At 46.9% G+C, this 15,122-nt stretch overlaps 2 protein-coding genes across 7 annotated transcripts in view; both read right to left on the reverse strand.

Moving 5' to 3' along the window:
- Window positions 1-2,621: 2,621 nt before the first annotated feature.
- LOC134548839 (palmitoyltransferase ZDHHC23-like) lies at window positions 2,622-10,031 on the reverse strand. Of its 3 annotated transcripts, XM_063393973.1 has the most exons (5): window positions 9,835-10,031; window positions 8,933-9,628; window positions 8,060-8,227; window positions 7,103-7,261; window positions 2,622-7,017 (listed from the first exon to the last, which is right to left on the reverse strand). In XM_063393973.1, exons 1-5 carry the CDS (start codon window positions 9,939-9,941, stop codon window positions 6,942-6,944), a joined length of 1,206 nt encoding a protein of 401 aa, XP_063250043.1. In that variant the 5' UTR covers window positions 9,942-10,031; the 3' UTR covers window positions 2,622-6,941. The 3 variants fall into 3 exon arrangements, with proteins under 3 accessions (XP_063250043.1, XP_063250044.1, XP_063250042.1); XM_063393974.1 differs by lacking the exon at window positions 7,103-7,261; XM_063393972.1 differs by having other exon boundaries at window positions 2,622-7,261.
- Window positions 10,032-11,028: 997 nt separating this feature from the next.
- LOC134548838 (protein Aster-C-like) overlaps window positions 11,029-15,122 on the reverse strand; it is a 51,321-nt gene continuing 47,227 nt past the window's right edge. For all 4 annotated transcript variants that reach the window (XM_063393970.1, XM_063393968.1, XM_063393967.1 and 1 more), the window contains 4 exons: window positions 14,469-14,526; window positions 13,857-13,967; window positions 12,928-13,033; window positions 11,029-11,250 (listed from right to left, as the gene is read on the reverse strand). In XM_063393970.1, the coding sequence (XP_063250040.1) occupies window positions 11,173-11,250; window positions 12,928-13,033; window positions 13,857-13,967; window positions 14,469-14,526 (353 nt within the window). In that variant the 3' untranslated portion in view covers window positions 11,029-11,172. The remainder of the gene's footprint in view (window positions 11,251-12,927; window positions 13,034-13,856; window positions 13,968-14,468; window positions 14,527-15,122) is intronic.

The raw sequence follows: 15,122 nt of genomic DNA on the forward strand, positions 1-15,122 counted from the left end.
ATTGTGAGAGGAAGCACAAGCTGGGAGAGCCTGGATAACTCGTGTTGCGGGGAAGGATTTTTGCAGAGGACTGAGCCAAACAGGCAGGGAGGAGCAGAGCTGGGGCTGAGCTCCCAAAGTAATGCCCCAGTGCAGCCAGCAGCCACACTTAGTGCTATCAGCAATCCACTTGCTCCTATGACATTCTCCCCCACTGGAAGTCTCTGCCATGTAATGACCAACAAGCTCCTGGAACTCCTGAACCAGCCCTTATACTCCCATTTTTCTGCTGGAATTTTCCTCCCTACTGTGGCTTGACAGTAAGCACAGCAAGGAAGGTCTCTGGCCCACACTCCACCTTGATTTACAGTGTAAGGACAATAGTAAGCCAGAGGACAAATGGTGAGAGAGAGAAAGCATCTCCTTCTAGAAAGAAGGCAGCATTCCAGCCAGTCAGAGACAGGACATACTGCAGCTGTAAGGGGAAGAACAGGAGCTTGTAGCAGTAGAGTGGCTGTGCCCACATGCAGCCTGGAATTGACCCTAGTAACAGGGTGCTTATGTATTAAATTTACATCTTGCACAGCTAAAAAGGCGCCCCAAGCCACTGGCTACTCAGGGGTGTATCCAGTTTACTAAACTGCAGATTCTTTCCCCAGAAATGCACATTTTATCCTCAAAGCTCACAGCTCCCACTCATCTCAGTGCCCCTCACCATGCATGAAAATAACACTGCTTATGTGGAGCTTATTGCCTCCAAAGAACTTGAAGCACAGTCAGCACTTTGGAAACTGTTCTTTGCCTCCAATGCTCTTACCTTCCAGGATTCCTTCTATTCCTAGTAGCTTTGAAAGATTCTCTTGACAAGACACTCTTTGCTTAGACAGTGCAGCAGCAAGCCAAAAGAAGATCCAGGAGCTGTGCTTTGACAGCCCTGCATCAGCATGGATCTGAAGCTTCAGCTAGATCCAGCTGAGGGATAGGGAAGATGTTCAGGGATCAGGCAAATTCATACTGAGTATGGTCTAAATGAAAAGGGAGATGAGAAGTCCTTTGACTTCCCTATTGATCCATACTTGGCTGAAAAAACTCATACCTCGTCAGCAGAAGCAAGGCTGTGCCAGATGATGCACAGGATACCCCTCAAATCCCTGGCACAATGTTGGTGTTTTGAAAATTGAGGCTCCCACAGGAGGGTGACATGAGAGAGCTTGTCAGACCAAGGTAACAGCTTCAGCCTACAGCTGTGCCAGAGCATTCCTCCTGCTCCAGCACTTTGAGAGATGCAGATGTCAGTGCCTTAATGCTGGTCATCAGCCCACACTCACAGCTCAGACACACTCCTGCCTGTCAGCTCCTTGCTTTTCTTAGCAAGAGAGGGAGGTGGCTGCACAGCCAGGCTTTCCTTCTCCTGTACAGGGGTGGGGGAAGAACTGTTACTGCAGTACGACAGCAAATACAGAACCTTGAAGTGATTGCAAACTCCCCGTGCTCTATTATAGACACCCCTGCCCTACACAGTTCTTACACGGTGTCCCAAAAACATTAACCACAGAAATACCATCTTCTCATTAAATCTGTATACTGATCACTTTTAAGTCCCCCAGGCCCTGCATAAACTGGATCTGAAAGAGTGCTGGAAATATTACACAATCTCCTCTGCTCCCTCTAGGCTGGGAGGGACAATAGTTAGCCTGGGAAGGGTCCATGGACCACTGCAGTATGATCCACAGCCCACATCTTTGCAGACCTGTTATTCATTATGGGCACCTGCCCCAGCAGTGCACCTTGGCCTTCTCAGCACAGCAGCTGCCACTCCAGGCATGGAGGGCTGTGCTCTGCAGGGCCAGCACAGCAAGCCACAACAGGGGGGAAAAAAAGCTAGGGAGAGACAATTTCTTGTGTCCCCATCAACAGCACTGGAGTTAACAAAGCTGGTCATGCCTGGGTGTCCAAATCTGACACCGTTCTGCAAACACCAGTCTCGTCCAACTAAAACCCTGCTGGAAGGTCCCTGTCAGCAGTGCAAAGTTACCTTCAAACAAACAGCTGAACAGCAGACAGAAGTACTACCCAGGCAAACCAAAGCAGAGCTCTGGAACAACCAAAGGCACCTGTGATTCTACTCATTAAAAGTTATCTTGCCTTTCAGCAGCTGTCCCAAGATACCAACAGAATTAAAGGCTACATCTCTTCCCACTATCTACAAGGCAAATATCCATGTCATTTCCAAATATAGCTTAGGAAAGGGTTTAAAGTATGAGATCGTTCCTTTTGGGGGTTCTGGGTGTATTATGTGGGCAGGTGTCAGTGGGAAAGCAAGATACAGGATAAAAAGGGCAGGAACTTGCTCAGATACTGATGTATTGCTCATAGGATGAAAGATCCCCATTCAAATTCCTACCATGAGGGAATATCCCTAGTTTCTACGATGCAGAGAACTGCCAGCAGGTCTCTCTTTCATCTCTGTACCAACAAGCACAAAGGTCAACTTTTGCAGAACTGGAAGAACATTTGTTTCCCAAGCTTTCCTTAGCCTGTTGCGCCCTTATTCCCAAGTGCAGCTCAATAGCCATGAGGCAGCTTCTGGTCATTCGGCTCGCCTGCATGTGTTGGCATAAATCAACAGGCCACTCCACAGATAATTTCCATTAATTTATTTTGATTCATTTGATACCCATTTGGAAACACTGAATATGATGCAAAATGTACACAAACATACACACATCAGTCTCTTCAAATAAGCTCACAAATATTTCACAAAATTTCTTCCTAAAGCTCAAGTTTAAAAAAAAAAAAACTTTCCACTTTCTTCCAGAGCCCATCACTCTTCACATTACCATTAGAGAAATTCCATAAAGACAAGATCTTGGGAGGCTAAATTCCCACATTTCAGGAAGAACTTCACCTGTCTGCAGACAGATTTTTTGCTGCACGAACATCCTGGTTGTGGCAAAAAAAAAAAAATCCTAGGTAACTGTAGACTTTTTCACTGAAGGAGTACAGGAAAACACATCCATAATCACACTTCCTGCCCTAATGAGGCAATATACATTCATATAGGAGGAAAAAACCAAGCACATTATTAAGACATTAGGCAGTGAGGCAGTATCCATTTTATCTTCAGAAGAAATTTTACAGCAAATGGTTTCATTAAGACACTTGAAAGCAACCTACTTTGAAGAGAAAAAAAAAGCACCATCATAGCATGAAGGCTGGAATGTGATTAGGAGTCACAAGCAGCATTAGCTCAGGCTCACCAGTGACTTTTGTCATTTGAGGACAAGTTAAATGGAGAAACAGTCGATGTGGGGACCTGTGACTCGCCTACAAAAAAGCACAATGCAGGAAGACACAGAGAGTGCCAAGCCACCACTTACAGGGTGTATCCAATGGTGCACTGTTCCTACTACAGACACCAAACATTGGGCTGATGGCATTTGGACACAGAGGGTGTAACACTACAACACCAGAACCCTGGACCCCTAAGAGCTGCCTGGTCTGCAGAAGTCCACTCTATTTGTGAAACAACAAATACTTCTTCAAAGGTCACAGGCAGAGCAAGATAAACTAACTTCCAAAGTCTGGGTGGAAAAACATCAAGGCTGGCTATTACCAAAATCCTTCCCTGCTCTTGATCAGCTTTGTGTCCTCTCTTCACACACAGGGAAAGCTTTCAAGCACCAGCAGGGTACTGTTTTCTGCCTGGCATATAGCTGTACAGGTGTGACACTGGCCCTTGCCTGAAGGCCACACACAACCCACAAGTCCCCTGTCACAGGCAGGCTGCTCCCACTGCTCCAACCCCAGGCAGCACGGATCAAGGCAACTACTAACACGGGGAGCCTAAAGATTGACTCTGCGTGCTTAGATTTTACCATTTCTCTACCAGCATGGTCAGTACCAAGCTCAGCAGGAAATTACTCAGAAAAGAAACCGTTCCTAAGCACTCCAGATCACAACAGTTTGCCCTTGCAGTAACTGCAAAGGGAGCATTACCCTCCAAGGGTTTCCTGCTAATTCTCAGGGATGTTAAAAGGAGAGTTAGAGTTCCCAAATATGCATCTGAAGGGTTTGAAACTCTTCCACCATTTAGATGTCTTTTAAATATCCTATTACTTTATGCTTCTCATCTCCCAAAGCATTCACAAAGCAAATCCTATCAGGAAGAAAAGGTAAAAGAAACAGTCACCATTACTATGCAGATTACAACCATCTAAACTTCCTATTCACTGAAGAACCAGCACTGCATTTTCCTCCTAAAAAAAAAAAAAAAAAATCCTTGTAACCCTTTTAGTGCCCTGCATGGTTTCCCCCTGGAGCCAGTGCAAAAAATGAAATTTACTTTAGCACTTCACCTCCACTCTACTGGAGCATGTTTGACCAAGGTATGGAATGGTTACATTAATCCCGGGTCCTTTGTTCCTAATCTGCACTCCAAATTCCACACTGCCTAGGAGAACAGCCCAGAGAGAGTCTCGGTGTGAGCAGTTCAGATGAAACCTCTGAGTCACTAAGAACTTGCTGAGAGACAAGGGACAAGGCTACAGTGACAATCAGGCTGCAAAGGTGCAACCAATCTCTGCCTGCGGGAGCAGGTGAGCACCACAGGGTCAGCACTGCCAGGGAAGTCCCCTGCAATCTGCTCTGCTTTCTCCCAGCCAGGAGTAGCAGCACTCTGAGAAATCACTTATCTCACACCTAACAAAAGCTCCAGAGCTCATTCAGCTGGTGGGTGCATGATTGATTCCTGTGCATGCAGCTCACAGGAACAGACAAATTGGCTGTCTCCACTGCAGAGGTTCGTTTAGCCCAGGAGGTTCTTCTGCCTTAATCTCCCGCAGTGCCAGCAGGATAAGGCCTAAGAAGATCCTGCTAGCCCACAGCATCCTTATCTCCGGGGTTGCCAAGCTCGACATCGTCTCAGCAGGCATCACAAAATACATATGTGCCATGGAAACATATACAGACAACTCAAGTGGAAGCAACTTTGTCTCAGTTTGAACTCCTGGGATCAGGCTTCAAGATCCTAACAGAAGGTCATAAAGGAACACTTGGCACAGTCCAGCTGGGTACCTTTTTATTCACATTAGGATCAGGAAAGTGGTCAGAAACTCCTACTGTGCTTGGTTAGAGGTAGGAAGCAAAAGAGCTGCCCCTTTACCTCCTTAAAAAGAGCTGCTCACTGGATGAAAACGGGCAAGAGGAAACAAGGGAAATTCAGTAACCGTACAGCCACATTCCAAATGCAGCTGCTCCTTAATTATCTGCTGGTTATAAAAAGTGCCACTTGAAGAAACCAAACAGTATAAAGAGGGACACAGTCTTTACCTTAAACTGGGACACGTCATGAGGAGCACTCACAAAAAATATGGCAGGGATCCCAAGGGACAGTCTCGACCCTGCTTTCTTTTGGCACCATGCACCATCCATCCATTCTTCAAAGCTACTGCACAGCAGCACAGTGAATGTGCATCACTTGCCCAACATCCCCCAGAGCTGCCTGCCATGCCCATGCACTCAGGGGCAGCATGATCCATGCATGCTGCATGCATCTGGAAACACCACAGGTAGGACAAAGCTCTTATTTCTGCTTTTGCACCTTAGGCCCATCCTATAATCCTCGTACCATAGTCCCCAGCTCTTCTAGATAGACCTTCCCTATTACTGCAGGGCCAACAGCATACATAAAGAGTTTAAAACAAAAAGCAACAAAAAATCCCATCCATGAAATCCAGAAATCACTGGAGAATAACAAAAAACCTTGTTATTTTGGCTGGAGCTCAAGTCCAGGCCATAATAAGTTGCAGGCTGATGAGGCAGAAACAGCACTCTTGCAGAGCACATTTTAACAGGTTCATTCACCTGCCAGTACAGGTCATCCATCCCAAAAACAAACACATCCTCTACCTCTCCCTATGTACCTTAGGGTTGATCTGGTCCTTGGCTTCTTGACTTGAGAAAACAGATCTGCAGTCAGGCAGCTCCACAGTAACCACGCTGAGAGGAGACAAGATCACTGTGTTAACAGCAACAGAACCAAGATGCTACCTACCAAACGTGCTGCTAGCAGAATTGCCTACTCTCCCTTCTCCCACACACAGAGGATGAAGGTAATTTCCATAAAGCTACGGTTACACCAGACAGACAGCACTCTTGTTTTGCCCTCAGAGTTCACTGTTACACCTTGCTTCAAAACTCCTTACTTGGTGCATTTACCTGCTGTCACATTTCACAACCCATAATCAGAGCAGAAACACTTTGAGGGAGATGAACAAAGCCTTCAAATCAACACAGACCCAGCCTGCAGAAGGAACAATGGGATCCCTTTTCACTCATTTACACAGACAGGGATGGAATAACAACTTTAGGGATCAAGAGGTGAAGGAATCTTACAAAGTCCCACAGGAATGCAGCTCACAAAGGCACTTAATAGAAGCATGTACACAGCTGGATGGAATCAGAGATAGTAAAAATAAATAAATGAATGCACCAGAGAGGAGAGCGCTGCCCAGTGACTGCCTAGACAGTCTGTTAGCCAAAGAGCCTGGTTTCTGCAGGGCTCCATCTGTATCCCAAATTCACTCTTCTGACATCTCCAAAATGCCACACGTAGATACAAACCCAGGGATTCCTTAACCTTTGCAGGAACCAGTGCACTCTCTGAAGCCCAGCAGCAGGTTCCTCCTGATGCCAGTACTCACATCTAACAGAAACTCAAGTTCTCAAAACCTTGTGCTCTTCTTGCTGATTCCCACAGTGGAAAAAGGCAGCAGGCTCCTCCTCTCCCCATCTGCACATATGGCTTACTGCTTTCTGCATCCTATTGCTGGCTGAGAGCACACGAAGAACCATTCCACCAGGGAAAACATCTGGTGTTGTCACTGCGGGGATAGCCCACACATTGACCACGAGGAAAGTTGTGCGAGGAAGGAGTCCTGGTGGGAGGGGCTGCTCCCCTGCTAAACAAAGTCAGTGAGCCATGACACAAGGCCACCTGCAGAAAGAGGGGTGTCACACGATGTCCTCGGCAGAGCGCTGTGGAGGAGAAGAGCCCAGGCTGAGGAAGTGGCCCCAGTTGCAGAGGAGTCCCCTGTTATACTGGCCAGTGTCTATCACTAACCCGCCCAGCAGTCTGCGCCCGGTGTTGTCCCGCAGAGCCAGCCGAGCTTCCCTCTCAGTAACGTTGTAGCTGATGTTCAACAGCTGGATAAGGAGGATGTATCCCATGCCAGCTGTTACAATGGCACAGTACCATACACAGGTGAACGACAGGGCAGAGCTGGCAGCAGGGAAAAAGATGGGAAGGAAGCCATTTAGCACTGGAGCAGCTGCTTTAAAGTGACTTTCCCTGGTAATCACTATCCTTTCAAATCCCTGTCTACATCTGCCATAGTGATCTCACTTTGCTGCTTTCATCAGATAATCCTTAAAGGCTTTCTCAAAATTAAAGCTTCAGGGCTTACTTAATGAGAGCTTTTACTGCTACCAGAGCTACTCTTGCACACTGCTGTCACACAACCTAGCTCTTTCCTCTTCCTGTTGTAATGGTGCTGGGGCCTTATTTAAGGACCCCAAGATGCTCTCACTCTACAGGTCATGAGATGCAGTAGAGGAAGGAAGAGTCACTTGTGTACTAGCAATGCTCTGCCCATCTGTGCTAGTGCTGGTCTCTGAACTCGAGTCCAACAGCTCCCACCACCTTCCCTGCCAGACAGGGCACGTTCTAGGCAGATAACTTGGAGGACAGTCACTAGATAAACAGTGAGGAACAACAGCGAGAGAGAGTGTGTGGATTCCAGGCTGTCTACTGCATTGGGGGGCATAGATATTTAAAAGTACATCTATAGATAATATAAATATTTCAAATACTAACTCCTTCCACTTTTTCCAAATAGCAAGCTCTCTCTGAGTCTCAGGCTGCCCACCTTGGTAAAAGCAGAGACACATCTTTGCTTTCCAGAGTTTTTTAAGGAGCCCTTTGTGTTCAGGTCTGACAGCCAGCAGAAAGAGGAACAGGAGCTAAGCTGCCTGAGCAAGCCTGCTCCTACCCCAGCTCTGTCCCAGACAGACATCTCACCTGTAGTCAGAATAGGCCCCGGGGCAGTAGAGCAATGCCACAAACGGAGTTCGGCCCCTACAGATGGTGTGCAGGGTCAGGGTAATCCCATACACAGAGGTGAGCATGAAGAAGGAGAGTGCAAGGATGAAAGCTTGATGGTTCTGCTCCCCTACACAGCTGTTAATCCTCCAAAAGGAAAGAAGAGATTACTTTGTTTAAAAAAAGAAAAGGAACAGTCTTCTATTTCTTCTCCCTCCCCCAGCTGTCAGAGAAGATGATTTCCAAGGTGCTTCCAGTCAACACAGGCTAAGAACTTTGAGAAATGTTGAAAGAAGATTTATAACTTTATATAGAAAAGTTACAAACACAAGCCAACAGACCTGTAGGGTAACAGCAGTAGACTGTTTGCCTCAATTTTTTAGCAAGGGTAGTATCCTTTGCTGAGACACATTATACCCTGCTGTCCCTTGGTTCCAGCACCACATGCACACCCAAAAGGCAGCTTTGGGTTCCCTTGGCCTAGGGGAGCACTAATGCAACTGAACTGCAGGACTGCTAGTGTTCTACAGACAAGCCTAAAGAAAAAAAAACCTAAGAAAACCCATACCAAAAGCAACCCCAAACTAATGAAAAACAGTAGAGAAATAAGGCAATTCTAAAGCATGCTGTAGAAGCTTTTAGCCATCATGTCAACCCACTTAGAATAAACAGTTATTCTAACTGTTCTTTTAAAGGGTAAATACAAAGCTTTCTGTATTTAATGAATGTTATAAGGTCTTGCACATAGCAAATGCAACTCTATTTGCCAGGGACTGTAAAAAAAGAAGGTTACTTTAGAAAGGAGGGAACTCAGAGAGAGAACGCAGGGAGCCTCATCAGTGCAAAACCTACCAGACACAGTGATGGTCCAGTCTCCTCACACACCTGCCGCAAAGCCGGCAGTGCCCTGCTCGGGCTGGCCTGACCAGCTGGCATTTAGTGCACCAGTCCTTTTTCACACCTTCTGGCTGCCCAGCTGACATCCTGCAATAACCTTTAGCCTCCCCATTCACAGCGCGACTGCTGGCAGCACCTGAGATACCGTGGAGTCCGATGGAGCTCCCTCTAACACTCCTGTTGGGCAAACCCTGGTGCGATGGCTTCTCGTCGCCTGCTGGGATGGGAAGGTAGCCAGGGTCCTTCTTGGCTCGGGACAGGGCTGCAAGCATAAAAATTAACCCGCACGTGAGAACGACCACTTGGGAATACTCCACGTGGCCCCGGGGAACCACCTCCCGGAGAAACACATAGTACATATATCCCAAGGAGAAGAGCCCCAGGCTCAAGAAGAAGAGAGTCCGTTCCTTCCTGCGATGGGTGAGGTAGTAATACCACAGCACCACGACGGGCAGGGACGTCAGGATGATGAGCCCCAGCAGGAAGTGCAGGGCGGCAACGTGGAGGAAGACGGGCAGCAGGACGAGCGGCGGCACGAGGCTGACGTTGATCCTCACGGCCCCCGAGAACCAGGGGACACGCAGCCGGTCCGCGATGGTGTCGGCGATCCTCTCCAGCGCTCCCGGGGGCAGGGATCTGCACGTCAGCCACCTGCGAGCACAGCGCCGGCTGGCACCGGGGCGACCGCGCTCCCGCCCCTGCCCCGTCCCGCCGCCTCCCCCGTCCCTTTCTCCCCACAAGTTTCCCGGAAAGCGGGGCGCGGCTCCTCCGCGCTCAGAGCGGCAGCCCCGTGGGGTCGCCGCCGCCGGCAGGGTATCCCGCAGTCGGGCGGCCCCCGAGGGTCGCGGAGCCGGTACCTGTCGCAGCCGTCGTCCAGCTCCTCGCAGTCGCAGCAGCACGCCGCTAGGTGGTTGCGCCGGCCGCGCCGGTCCACGTACTCGCAGCAGCAGAGCGGCTCCTCCATCGCCGCGCCCGCCCCGTCGCTCCCGCGGCGCCGGGAGCGGCTCCCGCCGGCGGCGCCGCCTCAGGTGCCCCGCGCGCGCCGCCGCCCCCGCCCCGCGGCCCCGCCCCCGCCGCGGCGCCCGCCCGCCATTGGCCGCGCGAGCCCCGAGGTGTGCGGGGGGCGGCGCCCCCGCCCGGACCGTCCACCTGACGGCGGCGCGCGCCAATGGGCGCGCGGGGGCGGCGCCGCCGTCACGCGCGGCACCTGCCTTAAAGGGGCAGCGCAACAGGTGGAGGCGCGGGCGCGGCCCCGCTCCCCGGGCCGGACGGGCGGCCGGGGAAAGCTGCCCCCGCACACCCCTAAACCGAGCCTGCACCCACCTCCATACCCCACACCCTGTGCCTGCACCGCTGCCCGACGGGCTGAGCGCCGCCCGAGCCAGCGCTGCCCTCCAAACGTGCCCCAGCCTCGAGGGAGGGGCCCCTGCTTTTTCTTGGATTTTCTTTCTGTATTCCCCTTCTTTCCCTCAACCTGCTTAAAAAACGCTTGAAGCACATGAAAAGGTGTTTCATCGTCAGTGGGCACACCACGCTGAAGCACTGAAGCACAGCCCTTGATGGAGGGAAAACACCGAGGGCTGAAATTTCTCTGGGAGAGCTGGAAACAACATATGGCAGAAGGCAGCCTGCCAAAGCTTGCAATATGCAAGAGATATCAAACCCTTTCCTGTTAATTAATCTTAGGCATATTCATCCTTAAGTCGGTGACTTGTTTCACAAGGTCCCCACGACTAAAAAAAGCCTATGAAGATCCTGTGGCTGTGAATCCACTAACGTTCTTTTTTCTCCAAAACACTCTTCTCACTGATGGTCATTTTCTACGTTGACGTGAAAAGCTGCAATTTCATACAAGACAAGCTCATTTCTCTGCGGAGGGTGTTTTTACCCGTCTGAAATGTTCAGATCTGATCATCAGCAATACAACTGCCCTCGCTCACTCACCGTGGGATGGATCCAAGAGCTCTGCACTGCTTGGAACTGAGACTCCCCAGAGTAGAAGGCTTGCAGGAGAGACAAGACTGCCAAGCTTTGGCAATGCAGAACCCGACTTACTTCTTCCACAAACCTTTATTCTGTGCAGCTTTTGAGCCAAACAGTAAAGAGTCCAGAGAAGACAGTTACAATCCCTACCCCACAAGTCCTCACACACACATCTGTTCTTCCAACATCTTGAAGAAAAGCTGATGTGGCTATTAACTCTCAGTCTTGCTGCTCTGTGTCCTGTTCAAGTGGTCAAAGCTTCTTTGGAGCATGGAAAGGGAAATCTTCAGCTGCGAAGATACAATCATCCCCCCCACCAATTACTTAAGTCAGTCTCCTGCATGGGTGAGTGACATCAGGAAAATAAAGTCTCCCTCCTCCTTTTCTTTTAAAGATTTCATGTGATTTCCTCCTCCCTGTTTCCATAAACAGTTGGCTTACTGTGCTCTCCTAACAGCTACACTCTGTAGAGTTTATAAATACTAACAGTCCAGGATGATAAAGTCTTAACACCTCACCAGACAACAGCACAGAAGATAAACCACCCCACTCATTTTTAGCCACAGATAATGTTCAGTGCAAATACTCCAAGGAACATGGCAGCACAACATGAATTTTCTTTTAATACCTGGCCCTTCTAGTGCATTTTGGTGCACAAAACATGTTTAGATTATTGACAACCCTCAGGAAACACAAGGTAGCAAGCACTAAGATGTGTCAGTTCTGCCAGACAAAAAGTGTTATTCTGATGAAAAAGGTGGCTAAATTCTCACTTTTATTTTTTACACTGTGTGTTCAAAAAGCACTTAACACTTCAGAATTAGGAATTGTTTGGATAGTAAGCAGAGAAAATAAAAAGGGCATGGAAGCCAGAAAACTTCATCTCTAAAGTGAGACCTTCAGCATTCAGGCTTTTTCAAGCTGTGATCAAAGTGGTTAATTAATAGATTAATAGCAGTTATGGGTGCAGAGACACCTCTGAACAAGGAGTATAAAAAACAGCTGCTTTTTCTAGCCTCCTTTAGTGTATAGAAGAACAAAGAGCAAACAATGGAAAAAGGTACATGTGAGCTCCCCCTTCAGCTTTCCTAAACTAATAATTTATTCCATTGCATTTTAAGATTTAATAAATAAAGTTAAAATCAGAACATCCCTGAGTAGTAAGTAAAAACTAAAGCATGAATTTACTGTTCTTCAAATACTGAGTCAAAATTTCAGCCTAGGGATTGTGAGGATTTAAAAGTCATGGACTTCAGGATCAGAGACACACAACATCAGTATTCAACATCTTTCTTTTTTTCCATGTGTGTCTGTAGTATACGAGAGCCTGAAATTTTAAGTTACTGTGAAGGAGGATTATCTTCTGTGGAGCCTCTCAGAAACATATGGTCTGCAGAAATCATTTATTTTTCACTGGAGATCAGGTGGCCCCTTGATACCAACGCTAAGTGAAGTTCTTGCCAATATCTAGAAGAGTAGTGGGGAGCAAAGGCCAGGATAAATCTGAATGAAGAAACCCCATAATAAGATGGGGAAATACTTCACAAATCTTAATAAGAGTATTCTTAGAAAAGGGGATCTGTTTTGAAATACTCCAGTCTGCTTTGTCATGATTCAGAACTGCATTAACACATCTTAAGCACTTGACAAGTTTAAGAAAATTGACATGGGCACTTGCATCTTCGTCAAATAAAAAAATCCCAAACCAAAAAAAAACCAAAACAAACCCACCAAGCAAACAAACAAACCAACCCCAACTCTGGAAGAAACAAATTCAAAACCAAAGCAACCCAAACCACCAGAAACATAAGCAGTGCCTATTAACTGAACTCAAGCCTAGGGCAAAACAGATCAAAAAAACTTCATCTAGCACCAGACCACATCAAACAAAAGCTATGATAACACAAGGGAGAAAACTTGAGTTGCTGAGAAACAAGAACATCACCAGGAAAGATTTTCAGACCTACCTGCTCAAGCATTTCAATTGAGTCTCTTAAAACTCCCTTCACATGTTTAACCTGTTCCTTATCATATTGAGGTATCTCCTCTTTTGATACAATTTCTGGGGATATGCTGAAAAAGATTGAAATTACATCAGAAACATGAAACAAGTACCTCAATACCTTTTCAAAAGCAACTGTTCTCTGTCACCATTGCTCTGCCCTTGCTAAAAGCATCCTCTTTAAAAAGCTGCCTGCAGTTGAATTCCAATCCCTGTTTTCTTGAAGCTAGTACTTCAGACCTTGGCAGGCAACAGCCACCAAGAAGAAGCTGTGCTCATGTTACATTTACGATGTAAGGTCCATGCTTCAGGGAGCAAGATCTTTCTAATGAAGAAAGTTGCTCTAACCAGTTCTGAGATGGTCACTGTGGGAGGTCCCCACACCCCTTCCAGACTCAACATCAAGATGTGGTTTTTAACTTTTTTGTTGATACTGTATTTAACAGGAAGCAACATCTCTCTGTATCTGAGTACAAAAGGCACCTAACATGGAAGTTTGTGAAGGAGGGGAGATTTAGTAGGAGACTCACAGAGAAGCTAAAAAGCTAAATGAATCTTTAACATTCCATTTGAGAACATGCTGGTTCACACAGGATGAACACTCCGGTTCTGTGATCAGCACTATGATATTCACAGAAGATGAGTCACAGCAGGCTGATAATGCAAACTAAGGTTAACATTTCTCCCAAAACAGCTTGTCAAAGGATAAATTTATTACTGCAAGATGCAGTCAGACATGTCAGTGGATTTCAGCACAGACCACAGAAGTACAGCAAGCCCCAGCCTCTTCTGAAAACTTGCCACTGAATTTCATTGTTTATAATTTATTTCCTTAGATCAGATTCTCACATAAGCTGAAGAAGAAAGCAAGCAAAGATTGTGAATTCAACTTACTTCAAAGAGCTTTCCTCCTGAAGCTGGACATGATAAAGGGACTGAGCTGCATGCTCTATCTTTGACAGTTTGAGGAACAGTGTTATATTCAGCAAGACTAAGAGCAGCAAACTGTAGCAAGAAAAGAACAAAAATCAAGTTTTGTAACAATTTCAGTTGCAATGCTACAAATACAAAATCATGGCTAAAGACAGCTAAGGAAACAGAATCCTCCCAGAATCCTGGGAGAAAAAAGGTGTGGGGTAGCACTACACTGGAAATTATTATCTATCTGAACGATTTTTAGCAGTTAACCACTAAGCTGGGTAATAGCAAACAAATAACAGGATCTCTTCTTGGAACTCGTAAAATTAGGAATTAGTAGATTCTACACTTTATTTTTTAATAGGATCAGACCTGAGAAAACCTGTAAGGTAGACTAGTTTGACAAGTCAGTATTTTCATCCTGCACATCATTTCCAAGTCAATCCATTCCCCTTTTACACCCACATGTTCGACTCAAATTACTTTATCATACTACATGCAATCTTCACATGCAAATGAGGAATAAATACAAACAAAAACCAAGACGAGCTTGAATCAAGCAACATTTCAATGCAAGTGAGTACTTACAAGACACTCATTACTACAATGATGGTGGTGGTCCTACTTACTGCATCTCTTTTCCTTCCTATAGGGCATGAAAGAGAAGGAGGTTAAAAACTACTAAAGAACATTCCTAAAGGATGTCTACAGATAGATGTATGTCAGTGTCCAGCACTTCACACAGAATAGCTCAACAACTTCTGAAGGAAAAAAAATCAGGTCATGTAGGTGCACAGGATCACCTCCAACATTCACCAAGGCATTTTTGCAGTCATCTCTGAGAAGCTGAGTGAACAATCAGGCTCTTCCATCAGAATTCCCCCTACCCACTGTGCTGGGGGCATGGTCACATTAAACCTGAATAGCCTGAGAAGGTTGCAGTCCATCCATTACTAACATGCACGTGTGCTGCTAGTCACACACAGCAGAGACAGGCTGCAAAGTGGCTCTCTCCTGCCTGTTCTCCTGCTCACATTCATCTTTCTGACAACCAGTGTCAGCCACATTTTCCTGTAACTTGTCCCATCCTTACCCACTTGGTTTATCTATTGTCCTGAAAAGAGCCTTTGGAGAGGCCATCTGCTACTCATCAGGCAACAGGGATCAGACACTGAGGGACAGAGCGAGTGCCCTCTCCAAACTGAGCACCTATCACTGTAGGCACACTGATCTTTAAACATA

This window comes from Prinia subflava, chromosome 3, assembly GCF_021018805.1.
Source record: "Prinia subflava isolate CZ2003 ecotype Zambia chromosome 3, Cam_Psub_1.2, whole genome shotgun sequence".
NCBI classification, from domain to species: Eukaryota; Metazoa; Chordata; class Aves; order Passeriformes; family Cisticolidae; genus Prinia; species Prinia subflava.

Excerpts from the sequence above, each read along its gene's own strand:
- LOC134548839 (XM_063393972.1), bottom strand. The coding sequence starts at position 9,941 with ATGGAGGAGCCGCTCTGCTGCTGCGAGTACGTGGACCGGCGCGGCCGG. Across the intron at positions 9,629-9,834 it reads CTGGACGACGGCTGCGACAG|GTGGCTGACGTGCAGATCCC; the intron begins GTACCGGCTCCG and ends CTGTGCTCGCAG. Across the intron at positions 8,228-8,932 it reads CTGGACCATCACTGTGTCTG|GATTAACAGCTGTGTAGGGG; the intron begins GTAGGTTTTGCA and ends TTCCTTTTGGAG.